Source organism: Coffea arabica, chromosome 5e, assembly GCF_036785885.1.
Source record: "Coffea arabica cultivar ET-39 chromosome 5e, Coffea Arabica ET-39 HiFi, whole genome shotgun sequence".
Classification (NCBI taxonomy): domain Eukaryota; kingdom Viridiplantae; phylum Streptophyta; class Magnoliopsida; order Gentianales; family Rubiaceae; genus Coffea; species Coffea arabica.
Genome location: NC_092318.1, coordinates 47,705,269 through 47,726,785, shown reverse-complemented (window position 1 = coordinate 47,726,785; position 21,517 = coordinate 47,705,269). Strand labels below are relative to the sequence as shown.

Here is a 21,517-nt window from a genome sequence, read left to right as displayed (position 1 = left end):
TTTTTTTTTATTTTTTTTCTTTTGAAATCACCAATCAACTTACTTGGTACTTGATTTAACATCTAATTCAAAGAGATTGTCCCAAATTAATTTTGAAAATCAATACTTGTTGATGTCATAAGTTGATTTGAGTTCAACTTAATGATTCGCAAAACAAAAGTTCATGTGTACTTATTATTACTCGATGATGTAAGTTACTTGATATTCGACTCAATTCACATTCAATTTTTAAGTTAGTCAATTTAACATGTTTTCAATATTAACAGTCTTAGTTCGTTTTATGTTTGACTTGATGGAAAAACGATAAAATTAAGAATTTTGCAGCTGGATCATCTTTTTGTTTTAGAATTACATCCAATTCTAAAATTATATGTATAAATCAAACAACTCGAGATTTTTTTTTTTTGAGTTTTTTTTGAGTTTAGGTCAAAAGGCCAAAAACAACTATACTTTTGTTCAATCGTATTAAAATTTATGTAAGCTCATAAAACGCAAAAAAAAAAAAAAAATTGCTTGTAAAGAGTCCATTTTTTTTATCTATATATTTCCATTCCATACGTACTACGTAAAGGATACCTTTTCATTATTATTCAATTACTGTCACATCAACTAATGTCCCCACACAGAAACACACACTCATCACTGGGGCGGCGGCCCCCCAGTCAAATCCCTCGTTGACTGCCTCCCCACCCAAATCCTCCCTCGCTCGACCCCAGCTTTATATAAGCCAGCTCCCCCTCCGCTCCCTTATTCTCTGCATCCTATACTTTCTCCTCCACTTATTTTTTTTTGGTTTCACGCCCTTGAATCCTTGAAGCACTAAACTTTTTGTTTTTCAGACAGAAAATATTTTCCGATCACAATGGCTATGAAGGAGAAGTCTAAAGACGTTAAACCCTCCACCGGAAAAGCTAACGCCGTCAAGGAAGTTCACTTCAGAGGTGTGAGAAAGAGGCCATGGGGCCGTTACGCCGCCGAAATCCGCGACCCCGGCAAGAAGAGCCGGGTTTGGTTGGGCACCTTCGATACGGCGGAGGAGGCGGCGAGGGCCTACGACGCCGCCGCCAGAGATTTCCGCGGGCCGAAAGCTAAAACCAACTTCCCTTCGCCGTCGGAGATTCAGAGCCCGAGTAACAGTAGCACCGTGGAGTCATCTAGTGGCGATGGACCAACTCACGCGCCAGTTGAGCTTGACCTCACGCGCCGCCTTGGCGTAGCAGCTGGAGGCGGCGGTGCTGGCAGTGAAATCCCTATACTTCATCATCCACAAGCTATGGCCGTCTTGCCAAATGGTCAGCCGGTTGTGTTTTTTCAGCCGATGGCTCTGAACCGGGCCGATTATCCTTACCGGTTTGGACCTGTGGCGATGGATTATGCTAACGTGGTTGGCCGTGGTCGTGGTGGCGGTGCTGTTCATAGTGATTCAGACACCTCCTCCGTCGTCGACGATAATATAAGCGACGGCGACAACATGAAGAGAGGAGGGGGGCTTGATCTTGATCTTAATTTTCCACCACCTGTGGAAGCTTGAAGAGAAGGTTGATGAGATGACTATCAAGTAATATTTTCAAAGTGAGAGAAGAGGGACTAACGGTTCATTTTTTGTATATATAGGATGGTAAATCAGTCTAATTTGGAGTTTTTTTTTCCCCAATTCCACGAAAAAAAAAAAAGAAAAAAAAAGGAAGATTGGAGTTGTCTCTTTTTTTTTTTTTTTTGCAGCCAAGAGGAATTTTGTTGAAATTCCTTGGAGTTGTTTCTCCAATTGTAGTATCATGATTAATGATCTAATGAAAGATTAAGTTAGATTCCGCGTTAATCATCCAATTGTTATCTTTTCCATATTGTTTCTTTTTCTTTCCCCTGAAATTTTGTTCCAACATGAACATACTAGTACTATTTAATTTTGTCAATTGGATTTTCATCAATCAGTTACCAGTAACGAGGGAAAAAGGTTTCCATCTTTTTCTGCTTGGGCCATTGGGTGGGGATAGGTGGGGGAATTTTATTTTAGGTGCCTAAATGGGGTCATGGGGACAATTCAAGCCATCACCAGAAAAGGAAAATGTTAGCAAGACTTCAACAAGTAGCAGCAACCAGCAGCACGTTTATGTTTTCAGTACACTGTTAAGTTTTCATTCATTCTCGTAGGATTTGTCTAACAATTTCAAGTGAAAGATCTTGAAAAAAGGAAGAAATTAAATTGCGAAATAGTTATTAACTAAAGGATTTGAGTTGAGAACATGGATTATTCATAATTATGTGCTACCATTGTTAGACTATACGTTATCATTCAGTACCATCCAGTACCATTAGCTTATTATACCAACGCAATAATATTAACCTCGGGGCTTTGGTCTGGCGGTGGTAGCATGGTTATAGGTGAGTGCCACTGGTACTAATCGAATCTTCGATGAAATAATTCACAAGCCAATTTTCGATAAAACAATCCACACGACTTGAATCAGATTGGTGTGAGACACGTGTGGACTAGTCTAGTGATTCAAGATATCACACGTAATCATATGATAATAGTTTGGATACAAAACTTATTCCAAATAATATTTCGCTTGCATCATAAACACATTTTCCAACTCACCTTTTTATATTCCCAATCACCTTTTTATCTCACATACATCACATCACAAAAAAGTGCTACAGTAATTATTCCAAATAATATTTCAAATAATACCCTATCCAAACAAACCCATTAATATTAACTACTAAGGTTAATTAATATAAGAGAATTGCCTTGTTCATGGACCATATTCTTGAATTGGATGATTGAGCAACTTGTATGATCCGCTTTTATTGCATGGACGCCTAACTATTCTTTAATAACAAAAGTTATTAACTAAAGGAGTAGTTTAATCCACCTCTCTCTTTATCTTAAATTCACAATTGGTTCCACTCTCAGTAGTGATGGTATTATTTATCAATGCTAATAGTACACTTTATTCTTTTTTAAAGCAGGAAATAGGCGAGATTTAAGAAAAGAGAATTTGAATATAAAATCTCTAAATCTTGATGCATTTTTTTTGGTCAAAAATATCACACATTGATATTATTAACGTATTAGGAGTGTAGATTTAAACGGCAAAAGTGTAGATTTAACTTAACCCTGATCTAATTAAAGTATTATTTATTTGCACAACACTCTCCAAGCTCATTACGACATGTATGCTTAATGGGGGTAAACCGCAAGGTTGAAAAAAAAAACGTCGACGGCAAAGTATGAACAAATTCTCAAATATTCCTTGTATCACTTGATGAGTTGAATAGTCAAAAAGGCCAACAATAGAAAGAATTGATATTAAATATTAGGGATAATTTCAGAAACCTCTCCTGAGGTTTTTGACAGTCTCACTCTCCTCCCCTGTGGTTTCAAAAATATCACAAACCTCCCCTGAGGTTTAGGATTGTACAACAAAATCAGCCCATGATGTCAAAAGTGAACGTAAAAAAGTGTTTTCAGGAAAGAGAGGGAATTTTGTTTTCATAAATGACCCTGAGGTAAGTGTACAAGTTATATTAGTGAAATAATAAAAACTAATAAAAACCAAAAATAAATTAGAAAAAGGAATAATTTCAGATACAATATGTTATTCGTCAATAATATTATATCAAAAGCTTTTACTATATGGTTATTTGTTCCAATTGCATATCAAATCAACCATTAGTGCTTACGAGAGTGCATTAAATATTTAGTAGAGATGTAGTTTATTTCAATAAGTAGCATGTATATAAATACTTAGTGAATGTACAATCTGGTTGAAATAATGTACACCGTGTTATCGACCAAGTACGATGCATAGAAATTATTGAACATGCAGTTATTTGTTCACATGCATATTGCAATTAGTCATCGCAGCAATATGCATAGTGCAATGGTATGTATACATTTGGAATGGTTATTAGTGTTTTGACCCACTTGTGTATCTCCTTACAAGCTGCAGTGGGTATGTAATTTTATCTATATGACTAATATTAATTTGCTTATAAACATCTTACACAGGGTGATCTATGAGGTACAATCAATTTACAAATATATACATTATATTAGATGTTAGTTACTTGACTGTGTATATCTATAAAAGGTAGTGTAATGGTACGCATAAATTTGAAATGGCTAGGTATTTAAAAAGTGTAGATCATGTTATGTGTTAGTTATTCGACTATGTATACATGTAAAAGGGAAATTAGATAGAGCGTAGAAAAAAATAATTACGTGAGTTGGAATGTATTTGTCCTGATAATCACGAAATATTAGCTGACTTGTGAGGGTATTTAAGTTTTTTTGGCCATGATGAGGTAAGAAATGGGACATAAATTCTGACAGGGGAGGTTTGTGATATTTTTGAAACCACAAGGGAGGAGAGTGAGACTGTCAGAAACCTCAGGGGAGGTATCTGAAATTATCCCTAAATATTATTGGGCCGTGGGTCTGTCGAGGCTTTCGTTGTAGCTACCGACGGCTGTGGAGCTCTGTTTTCAAACTCGGACCGGACCGGCCGGTCGAACCGGTTGAACCGGGAACCGGCCAGGTAGCCGGTCCGAGTCACATTAGAAAACCGGAAATTTAAAATCCGGTCAAAGCCGGTCAAAAACCGGGTTTGACCGGGTTTGACCGGGAAAAAACCGGTTTTTCCGGTTCAACAGTATTTTTTTTAAAAAAAAATTCAAACTTTTTAATATTATGTTTTGACCCCCTAAATTGTTAAAACTTATTGATATACCTCAAATATTTGATACTTTATAAATATTGTCCTAAAATTTGATGTTATTTTTCAATTAAATTCATAATTTTAATTCTAAACTTGTTAATATTTATTAAATAATATAAATTGCTACTTGATTGTTCTAATTTCTTTGTATTTTCTTGTTAAATATATTTGAAACATCAAATATATATGAATATGCCTTTATTAATATCAATATATTATTAGATATTATATATATAACATTTTAATTTTAAAATAATTTTTATTTATGACGTCATCCGGTTCGACCCCTATCGACCCCCGGTCGAACCCATTGACCCCTGACCCCTGACCTCGGCCGAGTCGCTATCCGGTCCGGTTCTGAAAACATAGCTGTGGAGAGACAGGATGCTCAAGCGACAACGCAACTTAGCAATAGCCATCGTGGGTCCCCACAAGCTACGTATCCCGTGTTGACGGGGTAAATGTCTTGTCTTAGATCGCCGGCACGTGTACTTCTTTGCCGTCCACCGCCTTTTTATTTTCTTTTTCTTTTTTTTTTGTGGGGTTCATATGTGTGTTTCACAACTTTGTGCTTCATTTAATCTTTTTCTTTTCTCGTTTTGTTTCTACGATTTTGATTTTTCATGTTTTGTAAAATAAAAGTTTTCTTTGGATTGTTGAATTATTTCATATAATTTTTTGCTTGTATAATAAACACATTTTTCAATCTATTTTTTTGTATTTTTAATTAACTTATTATCTCACATAAATCACATCACAAAAAGTATTATAATAATTATTTTCAATAATATTTCAAATAATTCTCTATCCAAACACAGTATTTTTATTTCTGATTTACTCTTTAGTGTATTTGAATAGTAGATTTTTTGAAATTATATATTTTTTAATATGATGTATGTAAAATAAAAAATATACTAATGATATAAGCAAATAAAATTTGAAAATAATCCTCCATCCAAACAATTAATTTGATGTGGCGTATGTGAAATAAAAAAATGATTAAAAAATATGTTCTTCATACAAGCAAATAAATTTTTCCAAATAATTCACTATCCAAACAAATCTAATATTACAGTTTGAAAAAACTTATACTAATTTACCATCATCTTCGAGCCCGTTTGAACTACATTTTCTGAATAATTTTTGGATAAAATAATTACTATATCACTTTTTAATGATGTAATGCATGTGATATAAAAAATAATTAAAAATTGTGTAAATTTAATTTTAAAAAGTTTCAGAAAATTACAATCCAAGGCCCTTTTTGGAGGACAACTTCTTGGTAATTACTAATTAGGACTAAGCATAAGCGTGTAAGAGCGGGAGGGGACAGCGGCGAGGTGGGGCCCAACAGTTGGACTTGCGCAGTCGCTACTCGCTACGGATTGTTTGGGTGCCGGTCATTTCGGCGGGGCCCGATTGGTGCGTCGGCGGAATTTGTGGACTAGATTTGATATGTAGAGGAAATCATGGGCATTAGCCTGGGGGACCCATGCTTGATGATATGATACTGGTTTTTTTTGACTCTCGAGGCTTCGGTGGATGGAGCCAAGAAGGTACCACTCGAAAGCTTTGACCGCTTCCTGATCCTGTGGGAACATGGGAAGTTCGAACCTCTCATTTCACATGTGGGATGGTGTCAAGGCACCTCATATTTGTATATTTGCTAATATCTGAATATCTGATACAGCTTTTTTAGCATTTTTTTTAAAGATAGAATAGGTTAAATTATATAAATATTATCGATAAAAAAATCTCTAATTTCACAAGTTTGGATGAAAGAACTTTTCAAGAGAACCTAAAAACACGCTTGCTATACCCAAATGGTAATGTAAAAAATGTTTGGATGCGTTTGGATCGAAAGATTTGAGTTCGAGGAAGGATTTCAATTGAAAGCATTTGAAATGAATAAAATTTTGAATGCAATTGTTCGGTTATAATTTTTCATATGGTGACTTGAATTTTAATTTAAGACTAATTTGGGATAGAGAAAAGGAAATACAGAAAGTTTGGGGGTTGAATATAGAATTTCCTCTTCTTCTTTTTTCGCTTTCTTCCTAGCAGGAAGCATATAAAAGCCACCGCTGCTGGTCGCGCCACAAAAGCAAAAAGGTTACCGCTGCATCGGTTCCGCTCCTGTTACAGTGGTGACCGTCAGCAGGATGACGTCAATTCTCTCTGATGAAACGCACCAAGGGTCCTCAAATCAGGACGCGCTGTGGGGCACGTGGCGATCGTCTAGAACAATATAATACTTTATAAACAATTTATAAGTATTCGTTAATACATTATGTTTGGATAGCACAAATATCTCAAATAATATTTCGCTTGCATCATAAACATATTTTTCAATCAATCTTTTTACATTCCTAATTACCTTTTTATCTCACATACATCACATCATAAAAAGTGCTACAGTAATTATTCCAAATAATATTTCAAATAATACTCTATCCAAACAAACTTTGCTGCAGTTACAACGGCACTATAAATATTTTATTATTATTTATGTGAATCTCGTATATATTAATTATGTGTCTTTGTTATGAAATTTTATAAATAATTCATGTAAATTTATAAAATATTTAAAAGTATTATTGCATCGCTTCGAACGGTTACGTTCGTACTCCAAATCTCTCAAATCAAATCTTTACTTCAAAATAAAGGAACTCTGATCCATTAATCGTATACTTCATAAACTATTTTTCAGTTGCATCCAATGAATAGGAGTATTCATCAGTTGGTAATCAACAATCAATTTTGTTATTTTTTTCAATAAGGTCAACAGCCAATTACCATTCAAACTTTTTTTTTTGATAAATGGATAATAGTAATTAGATTTCGGTCAGGTAGTCTTTATTTGTCCAATTAGATCAAGAAATTCTATCATGATCCAAATCAATTACTTGATAAACCTATTAGTGCTCGACTAATAAAAACGCCCCAAATAAGACAGTGAAGCCACTTGATTCGACATCTAATATAAGCTAAATAAGATTGTGGAGTCTTTATTTGCCCAATTAATGCTAGTATTTCATTGATTAAAAAATCAACTATTAGGAGTATCAAGTAGTAGTTAATTGTGCCCCGCAGGGTAGTTCGGACGGTGCGCTCCCCCTCTTTAGGGTATGGCCATTTACCTGACAACCAGGATTCGAGTCCCGTGGCTTACGTTTTCGGTGTGAAGTGGGGCCTCCTCTCCCGGAACACAGGGGAATTAGTCGAGCCCCGTAAGGATTGACCCGGACACCCCCTGTGTCGACAAAAAAAAAAGAGTAGTACTCCCTCCGTCCCACTTTGATAGTCCTGTATTCCTTTTTTATCTGTCCCAAATTGTAGTCCACTTTTCAATTGAAGAATGTAGTTGTATTTTAATTTTTCTAAAATACCCTTATTCAATGTAAGTAGTTGTTACTATAAACCTACCCATTTAATGAGAATTGATTCTTTTTTTACCATCAATTCAAGTTTCCATAAAGTTGTACCATATTTAATGTGAGGGTATTTTAGAAAAATAGCAATCTAAATTTACTTTTTCAACAAAGTTAACTATTTTTTCTTAAACTGTGTGAAAAAAGAAACGGGACTATCAAAGTGTGACGGAGGGAGTAGTTAATTGATTCGGCAGTGATAAAATTTTTCTAAATGGGACAAAATGAATACTACATCAAAACCCGTGTGGCGCCCTCGGGGGCGGGGTGGGTGAGGACTGAGGATTACGGTGCTCCAGGCCGCCGATGACAGTCCCGTGACGCACGTTAGTGATTAAACAACTACGTGTCAAAAATCTAGACACAGGTGTCGGTAATCATTTCAATACTACTACTATTTCCTTACATTTTTGAACAAGTCTATCGCGTGGGCCACTGCCCCCTTCCTGGGTGGCTACTAGGAAATTGCACCTTTGTTCGCCACGTCTCGCGTGAATCAGAAAGGGCACCTTGCATTAGCAGCTCAGCTAGAAATAGAATAGAATGAAACCCACAGGTCACAATAGAACGCACTCCGTAGTAGATTATTTTGGCGGCGGCGCGGCGGCGGCGGCTTGTAAAATATGCGTAATTGATTAATAAAGACTCAGCCACTAGGCCTATCAGTCTTGGTGGGTAGGAGGTAAAGAAATTCTGTCATTGCCATTTTATGTGACAAATTTTCTTCGATGGAGTTTCTATTCACGTAGAGTCTCTCTTTCCTTTTCCCTAAATTAGGTTATAGAAATTTTATCATTACGATAAAAAAAAAATTAATAAAGACTCTTTCATCATTTATGGGTTAAAGATTAATTTTTCTTACATTGACAGTGTATGACAGTGTATACGCTGATATACTATCAGCATTAGATGAATGACAAATATGTAAAATTTGAATTTAAAATTCAACTTTTTCACGTATATCATGGATCCGATGGTGATAGTGTATATATTGTCAACGTACTCTAAATTTAGTGGTAAGAATTTAGGTTTATTGGCTAATCATATGAAAAAAATTATTATTTTTTAAAAGTAATTCAGGATGAAGTTCTATTTATCGTTTAATGACTCGTACTGAGAGATCTAGCGATCATAGATGAATAAAAATTACTGAACTTCTATAAACCACTTTAACTTCAGTATGTATGTTACTAAGGTGTCTTGTAGGTGTATAATACGGTGAGTTGAGCGTTTCAAATAGATTATGTGAGCCAAACTTATCTATGTTCTAGTCTTTTCAGACAACTTATCAATTTTCAAGCATTACTTTAGATTATAGAAATCCTATCGTTGTAAAAAAAAATAAAAACAAAAACACTACTTTATTATTTAATATCCGAATTATCTGGTAGTTACGCGATAGTGTTGCATGTATGCTAAAGGCTACTCAAATATTTTGGAATAGCATTTGTCAAAGCAGAGACTCCTTCAAATTACAGACTTCATGATATTACATCATTATAATCATACAGAGCCAAGAAGTTGACATTACAAGCATCTTCAATGACAGGAAATTCACACATATTTTTGGCAGTGGTAACATGACAAGATACAATATAATAGGCTGCTTACCATCTTCATCCAATGAAGGACCAGCATAAAGATACCTACCTTTGAAGTCTCAAAATCCCAGCTATATGAAGGGGACAACTCGACATGAGTCACAGCCACCCTTCCTGTTGAAGAACACACAACAGAATCAGCCAACTTTCAATACAAAAGAAAACCAAGATGTTGAGACCAAACTCCAAGAAACCAAATGAAGCAAAAACAAGCATCCAACGGTTCTTAAATACATAGTAGTAAATAGGATTTTGTAAGAGAAACTGCAGTAAAATAGACTGCTAAGCCTTTTGCTTCAGGCTGCAATGATTTGATGCGAAACAACTAATTAGCCAAACCAGTAAATATGCTCCAAGCATCAATGTAAATAGAAGGGCTGTGAAACAAACAGCCTTGTTCGCTCAAGAAATTTCCGCATATACATTTATGCATATTGCAGGTTTTGCTATTCATTTGTCCTGTTCCATCAACAAGTTCCTCCTAATTCCAGTTTAGAAACAAATATTTAGGAGTGTACTTCGAACCCTTGGCTAACATATATGATATTTGCTTCTTTCGCCTATCTATCAGCAAGTCTTACTTTCTGAGCTTCATGGGTATGTTTCTGGTCATTAACTGCTAGACTGAGGTCTACTAACTTTATATGAATCTAATTCTCAATGCTTTCTTGCTTATAAAAAGTAATCCAGTACTTACAAATCCAGTTTTGGAGTCTTTTCTTCCACTGACTGGCCTAGACATTCATTTTGGCTCTGTTCTTTCAGGTGTGTTCAGTGTTAGAAGCATCCCATTGAAGAGGAGCCACCAATGAAACCTTTCACAATGTGCTGGACTAACCAGCCTTTGAATTGTGATTTTCTGTATAAAAATTTTTACGTTTGTCGTGAACACATTTTTTTATTATCTTTTTATCTCACATATATTAAATTGATACAATATATTTTTCTACAAAAACTCCTAAAAATAGCAATTCAAACGGGTCTAAATTCTTCAAAATGTATATACTTAACCACAAAATAATTAGCTAGGCACCTCACATTCTAACTAGTTTTCACAAAGAGAAAAGAAGAAAGAAGTCAAATGAGTAATGAAAATGGGTGAAATATCTAAGAGGATAAGTAAATATTCTTATCCATTTTTATGAGTATCTAGTTTCTTTTATATAATTATATTTTAGTGGTCCATAAAGCTAATAAAGTAGGAAATAATAACACTGTCAAAAACAATCCAATGGTAGATTAAAAAAAAAAAACTTCTAACAAAATCTAAAAAATTGGAATAAACTTCTAAGCTTAATTCTTTTCCCACCACAAAAGAAAAAAAATCCTAAACTTAAGTCATCATGAGCCTGAAAAAGTAAAAATGATCAAAATAATCTCGACCCGCCCAAAATCACCTTCTGGGTGGGCATGGGTACTGCCCATGGATAGTGCCGTTGCATTTGAAAATCCAGAATAATAGAAAGGCTCCCAAATTGGCTGATGATCCAAGATGATGATGAGATTAAGAACTGTTGGAAATTTGAGTAGGAAGAAACAATTGCTGGAAGCACCTGCCGTCACCGCCGCCGCAGCCATCAATAGTAATAATACTAATATCCCCTCACAGTTTCAACCGTCCAACAACCATATTAAACTACTTGAAGAAGCCGTTTCCTCCAATTCACCTGAACAAGCACTAGAGACCCTTCAATGTCTCCTGCCGTTGCCGTCCCCTGCCTCCGTCTTCTATTGGAATACCCTCATCAAGAATACCGTGCTTCACGCTCAGGATTGCGTAAATGCACTACGCATATTCCGTCAAATGCTGAGGCTTAGCTGGCAGCCCGATGGTTATACGTATCCGTATATTCTTAAGGCCTGCGGCGAGCTCTCGTGGTTTCATTGGGGCGGTTCTGTACATGGTATTGCTTTCCGGGATGGGTTTGTTTACTCCAATGTGTTTGTTGGTAATGCCCTTATAGCTATGTACGGTAGATGTGGACAGTTGGATGATGCTCGCCGGATGTTTGATGAAATGTCCCAGAGAGATGTTTTTGATGTTATCTCTTGGAATTCGATTTCGGCTGCTTATTTGCAGAGTGGTGATGCTGAAAAGGTGCTGGAAATGTTTGCGTTAATGACTTCAAAAGTTGGTTTCTCCCAGCTGCGTGCTGATGTGGTTAGTTTGGTAAATGTATTACCTGCTTGTGCTTCTTTGAATGCGTTTGGTAGTGGTAAGGAAGTTCATGGACATGCTCTGCGGAGGGGTTTAATAGAGGATATATTTGTGGGGAATGCTTTGTTGGATATGTATGCAAAATGTGGATTTATGGATGAAGCAGAGAGAGTGTTTGAGCAAATGGAGGTGAAGGATGTCGTGACATGGAATGCCATGGTGACAGGGTACGCGCAGATTGGTAGATATGATGATGCTCTTGGTTTATTTGAGAAAATGCGTGGCGAGAAGATCCATATGAATGTTGTGACGTGGAGTGCTGTTATTGCAGGATATGCTCAGAGGGGTTTGGGTAAAGAGGCTCTTGATGTGTTTAGAGATATGATGAGAGCTTCAAACTCGGAGCCGAACGCTGTGACACTTGCTTCTGTCCTTTCGGGTTGTGCTGCATCTGGGGCATTAGATAAGGGGAGAGAAATTCATTGTTATTCAATAAAGAAAATGCTGAACTTAGATTGGAATGACCTGGAGGATGATTTGATGACTATTAATGGTTTGATTGATATGTATGCAAAATGCAGGTCCATCAATGTGGCAAGTAGGATGTTTGAGGCTGTAGGACAGAGTGATAGGAATGTAGTGACATGGACAGTGATGATTGGTGGCCATGCACAACATGGTGAAGCCAATGATGCATTAAATCTTTTTTCTGAGATGGCGAGTAATCAAAAGAAGCTTCTAGTACCAAATGCTTTTACTATATCTTGTGCCCTTGTGGCTTGTGCTCGTCTAAACGCACTGAGATTGGGTAGACAGATTCATGCTTATGTGTTAAGGAACCGCTTTGAGTCTGCAATGCTGTTTGTAGCCAATTGCTTAATAGACATGTATGCTAAATCTGGAGATGTCAATGCGGCTCGAGTTGTGTTTGATACCATGGGTCAGAGGAACATTATCTCATGGACGACGTTAATGACTGGATATGGAATGCATGGTTTTGGCAAGGAGGCCTTGCAAGTTTTTGATGGGATGAGGAGAGCTGGCCTGCCTGTAGATGGTGTGACATTTCTTGTGGTCCTATATGCTTGTAGCCATTCTGGAATGGTTGATCAGGGAATGAATTATTTCAACAGAATGAGCCAGGATTTTGGAGTTGCGCCAGGGGCAGAGCACTATGCTTGCATGGTTGACCTATTAGGCCGTGCTGGACGCTTGAATGAGGCTATGGACCTTATTGCAAAAATGCCTATGGAGCCAACTGCAGCAGTTTGGGTGGCATTGCTTGGGGCTTGTAGGACTCATGCAAAGGTGGAACTTGCTGAATATGCATCAAGCAAGTTGTCCGAATTGGAGTGTGAGAATGATGGGACATACACGCTTCTCTCAAACATATATGCCAATGCTGGGCGTTGGAAAGATGCGACCAAGATCAGATTTGTGATGAAACAGAAAGGTATAAAAAAGAGACCTGGCTGCAGTTGGGTTCAAGGAAAGAACGAGACTGCAACCTTTTATGTAGGGGACGGAACTCATGCAATGTCTGAGAAAATATATGACCTACTTGCAGACCTTATTGACCAGATTAAAATAATGGGTTATGTCCCTGAAACAAGCTTTGCGCTCCATGATGTAGATGATGAAGAAAAAGGGGATCTTCTTGTAGAACACAGTGAGAAATTGGCTCTTGCTTATGGCATTCTTACATCAGCACCTGGGCTGCCCATTAGGATCACAAAAAACTTGCGGGTTTGTGGGGATTGCCACACCGCTATGACATACATATCTAGGATTATTGAGCATGAAATTATTTTGAGGGATTCAAGTCGCTTCCACCATTTTAAGAATGGATCTTGCTCTTGCAAAGGCTACTGGTGAAGATAGCATATCCTTGATTGCCTACCGACCGAGATGCTTATCGCAAGAGAATGGCAAGATATAATTCAACCTGTGCATATGGATTTGTATCTGGTAACCTCTGCTGCTGACTCTCTCTCTCTCTCTCTCTAACACTGGAGGTAACTTCTGTCCCAAGGATGTCTGAACCATCTTACCATGGGCACGTCGAAATCACTTTGGAGAAAATGTTCCGTTTGCTTTAGACGGCCAGTTTTTTACCTGCTTCTTGAAGTAGCATGCAATTTTTGGGGAGTCCTGTCAAAAAAGAACTCCTGAGTCAGAAGCTGATTTTTGTGCGAAGTATGTTGATTGAAGTCATAGGATCTTCAGAATTCGTTGATCCTTACAGCAGGGGCTATTTGAATAACTAGCGAAAGTTTTGTCTTCAGCAGTAGGAGCCTTATGTTGTCAGGTAACAGCCCTACTGGTCATCACCCCAATTCTTTCAAGTATAGTTGGTTTGACATATCTCTCTCTCTCTCTCTCACACACACACACTTGTGCTCTTTTTGGACGATATATTCCTCTATTTTGTACTAAAAAATTAATTAAAGAGGCGAATTTTGTCATTTATGTCCATTTGCTCCACCTCATTGTCGTTCAGATGATTATTGCATTCCATGAAATTATCATTTGCTGTTGAACCTACAGAATGGTCCAGAGTCGACTCAGATTTTGTTCAGAATAATCTCAACCACTTGCAAGATCTGTTGCACTGGCATCATCATCAGAGAGCCAAATTACAGCATCAATGAGATGAGGAGTTGGTTAGTGTCTTATGTTCATGATATCTTATTCTTGATACTATGTTGTTGTGTAGTCCTTGTGGCAGTTTGCTGATTAATTTAAATGACAAATGGCATCTTATCATGCTAGTTTGGTCATTTGGGCTTTTGCAATGTGCATTAGAGGCTTGGATGGTGTTTGGATAACGTGTGACCAAGTTGAAGTTCTTAAAAAATTGCTTCTTTGAGACTGTAACAGTATTTTGCATCACTTCAAATATCAACATTCTATGGAAGGCGGAATAAGTGTTGCCAATTGTAGCTATGACGGTTGAACCATGATGAGTTGCCCAGGAAAGGTGGCTTAATCACTCTGGACAACTCTTGGTTGCAATGTTTTGTGTATGAGTTTGTTTTCATGTATATTAAAGTTCTGAGGATACTTGAAAATTATTTTTTCCCTTTGAAAGTTTAAGTAGTTTTCAAAAATATCCTTCATAAATTATGCTTTTCGTGCCCACAGAATTTTTCAAAACCTTTTCTTGACTCCAAAATTTGCATGTAACAAAGTTGCCCCCTAAATTACATTCTCTGGTTCCATCCATGCTTTTTAGTGGGATGATGGATCTGAATCGGGCATTGGAAGAAGAAGACTTATGTGTACTGTGGCCTAGGGATTGGTTGAGTTCAATTTTGTTAAAGAAGAAATTGATTGTGAAGATCTACTTTTTGCAAACTGTACTTTTTAATCCTGTCTTTACATTATGTCCTACTGCAGCTTGTATATATTCTATATATATATTTTTAATTCTAGTTCAGTTTTAAGGTGGATGGTTTTGTATAATATGTTGACGTCAAGTTGTTTTTTGGCTTTTGATGGTACAGGATTAAATATGAAATGTCTTTTTGGTTATGCCAGATTGCTTATTGTAATGAGTAAAGAACTTTTCCTCTGGCAAAGTATCTTACTAGTTAGAATTGCGTTTCTGTGCTAAGAGGAATGGACTATTGGAATTTCTTGAGTTTGGACATCGTGTGTTGTTATTGCAAATTTATTGTTCCTTGCTTCTTGTTTTTTGGTCATTGTTTATCAAATTCAGGATATCATGACCATTCAATAAAGTGGATCCTATCACAAAAAAGAAAAAAACTAACACCAAATTCAGAAAATGCCTTCTGGGAAGTGACCAATCATATAGAATTTTGTTTATTTTCAGCAAGGGATAGAGGCTAGAGCTGACGAATACACTTCATTCTCCTAACAATTTCCAGTTTCTTTGTAAAGCTTAAGCACCTGAATCTTTCCTCTCTCTTTTCTTTAGAAGCTAAAGATTCCCATGCAACTAATTCAACACTACAGTGCTTGGCGCACAAAATTCAGTTGTTTCATCAAAAGAAAAGTGAAATGCAAAATTCCTTTGATCTAGCTTACCACTTCTTAAGCAAAATTTGCTCTCTAGTTAATAAGGATTCGTGATGCGTTCTCAAACTTTAATCATTCAACCGTTTTCTGTGTCTCCTTCTGTTCGGAGCACTGTCTTGTCTTGTAATCAACTGAACATTATTCAGATCCCTCTTCTTATTCCTTGAAAGTTTGTTTCAAATTCACTTTGATCCCTCCAATTGTTGTTAAGGTGTTTATATACAGTAATTGATCACTGACCCTTTTCTGAATTGACAGGTTGTGTGCTTCTTGGTCATTACTAATCTCTTCTTATATTCCAAACAAAAGGAAAAAATGGTGATAGATAAGGCTGGTTGGTGGGTCAGTAAGTCATTGCAAACTTGCAAAGGGGCATGGCATGGTGGGGGGACCTCGCTCAGGTCTATTGGGCATGGGCTGCTATCCTCCATTTCAATTCATTCCTTGTGAAAATATGGCAAGCGACAGGTGACAACTACCCACCTAACCCAGCAGTGGCAAATAGTCCCATGCAGAAGGATAGGATTTGGAGGGGAATCATATTCCTAAAGGGACTGCAATGGTCCTGGCTACCCTACAACCCGTCTCACAGGACAGAAAATTTACCCTACCATCCTTGCTATCCAAAACAGTAAGTCTCCCTCCTAGGAAACAAGACAATACATTCACAATATGCAATTATGCAACTGTACATGAATCTACCTCATATTTTGTTTTGTAAAAAGAGGCATATTCAATTCATGATGTTCTGCCATTATTTCGGCTGATCATGAACTTCTTGCAAGGCTGTCCAATATTCCTGCCGGTGACTCATCAGACAGGAAATAAAACCCCAAAAAAAAAAAAAGGAAGGGCAAAATATACTCTTCCATGATAGGCATTTGTACAATTTCTTGAACATTCCAGAGAATAGATTTTGCGAAGAAGAATAAAGAATGTTTCAAAAAGGATGGTCAGATTAATACTTTGTTTATATCTTTAAGACTTCATCTGAAAAGATGCACATGGTAGACATAAAAAGTGATGCTGGAGGTGGGGAATTCTATGAACTGTTACGGGTCTAGAAAATGGTAGTAGTCGGGGAAAGCATGCTCTCACACACATTCTTTAATGTTCTATGGAAATGGTAACGAATTTGGTTCTCTAACTTTTATTCATGTTCTTTTTTCACTTTCCACGTTTTGTACTGCACTAGAATTCCTCTTTGGCTCCTGTTTAATTCTCAAGGCAATGATCAGACTTCAAAAGGATGTTAATTTCTTCATTCAATGTTTACAGTGATAATTTTATGGCTCATGATCCAGTATATTTTAACATCTATTGTTGTCATAAAAAAATCTCTGGTTTATTTTGTTGGTTTTTTTTTTTTTTTTTTGTAATTAATCTTGAACATCTTATTCAAGTCACTATCTGATCTATTCTTGTGAGCCATCCCCATATTTCGCTTGTCCCCCACCTGTCCTACGAGATTTTCTAAACAACTTAAACGATTTATTTCCCCCTTTTTTTTCCCGAAATATCCTCCCAAGATGATTTGTGTTCTTGGAAAAGAAAAAAAAAAAGGAATTAATAGAGCACTGAGATTCATCAAATTCGTTCTTGCAAAAAAAAAAAAAAAAAGGTCATGAATTTAGGACCAAAAAGACTTTCGCGAGATTTAATAAAAGATGGTTTGGTTAAAAAATGTATGTCTTTTATTCTGTACGAATTTAAGTAGAGCTTCCAGATCAGTTTGATTTATTCAAACTTGATGAGATGAAGAAGATCAAATGAAGATGTTCGTACGGTTTCTTCCAAGTTAAAAGTCTGTCTTAATTTCCAAAATTTGATGAAAAAGAGAAAGAAAAGATGGGAATTTCTCAAGAATCCATAGGAGCTCTGGAAAGAGAAAAGCAGCAATAAAATAAAAGCTCATAAAAACAATTAAATGATATTCACAAACAAGATGAAAGACATCAATGGAATTGATCAGAATTCACTTGTTCGTTGCATGTTAATCAAAACATCTAAGCAATTCCAAGTTTCTCTTACAAATACAACTTAATTAACATCGAAATATTAACACCAGAAAGACTCAGAATTCGACAATTAAAATTGAACAATAGATGCATCAGGAAAAAAAAAAGTTCCCAAACCAAGATTTCAGCCCAAAAAAAGAAAAAAAAATCACAAGTCCCCCAAATTCCGATCTCACACAAAATTAATGCTTCAGCTGATTCGTGTGGATGGCAAAAGGACTATATACAAAAATCATTTATCTTCCTTCTCCTTCCAATTTTTCATCATCATCCTGGTCATGGCCACAATTCAAGATAGTGGTCCAGTTGGTTTTGGCACATATATTTAGGTCAAGAGATCATTGACCCACTCCAGATCAGGTCCAGCCAGGCCATTTTCAGTGTACTTGTTTTCTTCAATAAAATTCCTGCTTGGAAAATTCCTACTCAGGAAATTGCTTGTCCCTGGACTTGGGGTTGAAGGAGACAGAATGAACTGCTGCTGATCATCACCATTGAAATTCACATCAAGCCATGGTAAACTAATCCCGTTATTACTTGCAGCTGCATGGGATGAAGACTCCTTCACGCGCATGGCCTCAATAGAGCTCATCAACTCTGTTAATGCATCTTTGTAACTCAACCCACCCATCCCACCAGAACTAAACTGAGCCATCCCGCATGGCTCAACGCTTGCAAAATGATCCTTGTACCTCGAAACAGGAGAAAACTGGGCCGCTTTCGCCGGTGAGATCGGCGGCGAAAGCGGTGGAGACAGCGGCGGAGACAAATGGGACATCCCCATCAGAGTAGAGGTAGGTGAAGCAGCAACAGAATGGCAATACATACAGCAATGGTTCACATTCCTGTGGTGCTGCTGCTGCTTTTCAACAGGAGAATTCACTGGAGATGAAGCGGTTTCGTGACAATTGGCAGGCAAAACACGTAGCTGGCGAGGAGAATGAGCGAAAAAACAGACCTTTCGCTTGCAATTCTTCCCATCTTTGCATGCCTCGGTCCGATAGCGAGAAGGGTGTAACCAACACTCAAAAACACCATGAGCATACTCACAGTTGTCGCCGCGGCTGCAATTTCCACGGCGAAATTCAGAGCAAACAGTTCCAGAATAGTGATACCTTCGGGGATCCCTCCTCCGGGCCTTTTCGCCCGGATGAGCAAAAGGGCAGTCTGTCCAGTCATGACTACGGCTGCGAGTGCACTTCCTGACCTTGAATTCGTACATTCTGAAATGATCAGATGAGTAAGGATCAGCATCATCATCATCAATGTTGTTGTAAGGCAAGAATTTCTGAAGAAGGGCTTCTTCAGCTTTGGGAGAATCCATAAACATGTCACCGCTATCAAGATGCATGGCCCCGGAGGCGGCAGCACGGCGGCTGAGAAGCTTTCTTGGTGGGATCTCAATCTCCCTAGGGCTCTTCTTGTTGAGGTAGCTGAGCTGGTGAAACTTGTGTTGCTGCTGCTGATCAGCAAAAACGCTAGTCATATCTGATGATGATGAAAATGTTGATAAAGACATGGGGATGATGAAAACTGTGAAAGATTTTTAGTTTCTCTCTAGAGAAAGGGGGACATGAAAAAGAAGTGTTGAGAAGGGAGAAAAGATATGAGAAAGGGAGGGGGCGGGGGGATGTACAAAGACATGAAGATTGAAGAAAGGGTTTATATACTCATAATTTAAGGAGAAAGTTAAGGGAGAGAAAGAGGGGGGGAAAGAATGACGAGGATGGTGTGAGGGATGGGCTGAGTGATGCGTGGCTGCATAGTATTAGGAATTGGCATGCAAAGTGAGATATGTGGCAGCTCGACATGATAACACAATCGCATGCAAGAGTCCTTCTTGTTGTGCTTCAAGGGAAAAAGTCATGTCTACAGTCCACAGTCTAGCTTTTGTACTTTTTCTTTGCTTCTCATGGAGGTGATGTAATTCGATGAATTGTGTTGTGTATATAGGTTAGAATGGTCTTTATTGTGAAGATCGATCAAGATACCATATAGTTTTTGTTTTCTTTGTTTTTTTTTTTGAAGGATCTCAACGGAACCCAAGATTTTTATGCTTAATATTAGGAGAATATCTTATTGTAGGATGAAATCTAAGGGTCAAAAATGATTTGTCATCTCTTGATCCCAAGTGATACCGAGTGAAAATGAGTCCAGTAGCAGTGAATTTAGGTCTTAACCAAAGTTCTTGAACTATTGATAGTTATCATAAATTTCTGACATGGTTTTGATTTGGTTAATTAGGTACAATATTTGTCTTGAAATTTACATTAGTGTCCTAGAGTAGACATCCCAACTGTAAAAATATATGCTTTTTCAAGCAACTTAAAGAGAGGGGGGGGGGGTTTGACAGATTGATTACTTCAATTTTAACAAACATAATAATTAAGCTACATCAGTACATGACTAATTGACTAAAATCTGGTTATAAGGGAAAAAGATAGAAGTGTAATGTTTGTATCTTCAAAGAAGCTCGTACGGTTTGAAACAAAGGACACATTTATCCTATATATATTTTTCGTAACGATAGTATTAATATAACTTATTCTAACCTACTCTAGGGGAGGAGGAGGGAGAGCCTAACCAACGGAGAACCCGTCGAAGGTAACAATTTAAAAGTGACAGTCATAATTAAATGATAAGGTGAGAGTTAAAGATTGATGACCAACAGTCCAAGAGACTATTGGCACACATTTATTCTATAAACTTTATAAAATTAAATGGTAACGTCTTCCCAATTCTGAATTTGCCTTTTTAATAGCAGCATCATATGGGCTAATTTTCAGGTGCTTGAAGATAAAATGAAAAAAAAAAAAGAATTTGTTGTTATACATGTCAATTCATGATGAGGGTTTGTTGAACATTGGATGAGATTGGTTGCTAAATCGGACAGGTTCTCCGTGATAAAGTTAAGTCCATTTCTTTCCTCGAGTGATGTAATCAAGTTTTGGCTCAAGTGAGAGGCTTCACGGCGGAGTTGGTTGGCGTTCAATGCAGATGATGGCCTTGAATTGGTTTCAGGGGCTGCCCATCAAAAGTTGACGCGTGCATAGGCAGCAGCTGCTACTGGCAGTCCCACATCGCAACGGAGAAGTTAATGGCCAAGATTTGGCCAATAAAATTTGTAAGGTCCAGATTTTAACATGTGTGGGATTCACAAAATATTATTCTAGTGTTACTCGCTATTATTTTAGTGTTAGATCATGTACAAATAATGTTACACAGTGTACAAAATGCATACAAGCTTCCGGAAGGATTGCACTGACAACCGTCCCACCTCTGGGTCCCATGGCAACGTTATGGAAGCAAGATTGCATGCCACGTAGCAGTCATGCCAAGTGGAATTGTGCATGGCATTCTTAGAAAGCCTTTCTTTTCCTCTTTTAACTTTTCCAATCATTCATTAACTCAAGGAAACTGGACAATATTGCCCACTTAAATCTAATCACGGTTGGGATAAATCTTATAGGGATAATTTCAGAAACCTCTCCTAAGGTTTCTGACAATTTTAGGAAGCTCCCCTCTATTTTAAAAAATTATA

The 21,517-nt window shown here is 37.3% G+C and overlaps 3 protein-coding genes and 1 long non-coding RNA gene across 4 annotated transcripts; 2 read left to right on the top strand and 2 right to left on the bottom strand.

Moving 5' to 3' along the window:
• Nucleotides 1-632: 632 nt before the first annotated feature.
• LOC113743486 (ethylene-responsive transcription factor 4) lies at nucleotides 633-1,819 on the top strand. The gene has a single exon (XM_027271515.2). The coding sequence runs from the start codon at nucleotides 863-865 to the stop codon at nucleotides 1,529-1,531; it is 669 nt and encodes a 222-aa protein (XP_027127316.1). The 5' UTR covers nucleotides 633-862; the 3' UTR covers nucleotides 1,532-1,819.
• Nucleotides 1,820-9,652: 7,833 nt separating this feature from the next.
• On the bottom strand, nucleotides 9,653-11,287 carry LOC140006630 (uncharacterized). The gene is made up of 2 exons (XR_011814359.1): nucleotides 11,154-11,287; nucleotides 9,653-9,870 (listed from the first exon to the last, which is right to left on the bottom strand). It is a non-coding gene; the product is annotated as an uncharacterized lncRNA (long non-coding RNA).
• Nucleotides 11,065-18,344, top strand: LOC113687470 (pentatricopeptide repeat-containing protein At5g16860). The gene is made up of 3 exons (XM_027205073.2): nucleotides 11,065-14,222; nucleotides 14,462-14,577; nucleotides 16,217-18,344. Exon 1 carries the CDS (start codon nucleotides 11,249-11,251, stop codon nucleotides 13,787-13,789), a length of 2,541 nt encoding a protein of 846 aa, XP_027060874.2. The 5' UTR covers nucleotides 11,065-11,248; the 3' UTR covers nucleotides 13,790-14,222; nucleotides 14,462-14,577; nucleotides 16,217-18,344.
• LOC113743230 (zinc finger CCCH domain-containing protein 2-like) lies at nucleotides 17,923-19,628 on the bottom strand. Its single transcript, XM_027271192.2, has one exon. It carries the CDS (start codon nucleotides 19,493-19,495, stop codon nucleotides 18,302-18,304), a length of 1,194 nt encoding a protein of 397 aa, XP_027126993.1. The 5' UTR covers nucleotides 19,496-19,628; the 3' UTR covers nucleotides 17,923-18,301.
• Nucleotides 19,629-21,517: the final 1,889 nt, after the last annotated feature.

Excerpts from the sequence above, each read along its gene's own strand:
- LOC113743486 (XM_027271515.2), top strand. The coding sequence starts at position 863 with ATGGCTATGAAGGAGAAGTCTAAAGACGTTAAACCCTCCACCGGAAAA.
- LOC113687470 (XM_027205073.2), top strand. The coding sequence starts at position 11,249 with ATGATGATGAGATTAAGAACTGTTGGAAATTTGAGTAGGAAGAAACAA.
- LOC113743230 (XM_027271192.2), bottom strand. The coding sequence starts at position 19,495 with ATGTCTTTATCAACATTTTCATCATCATCAGATATGACTAGCGTTTTT.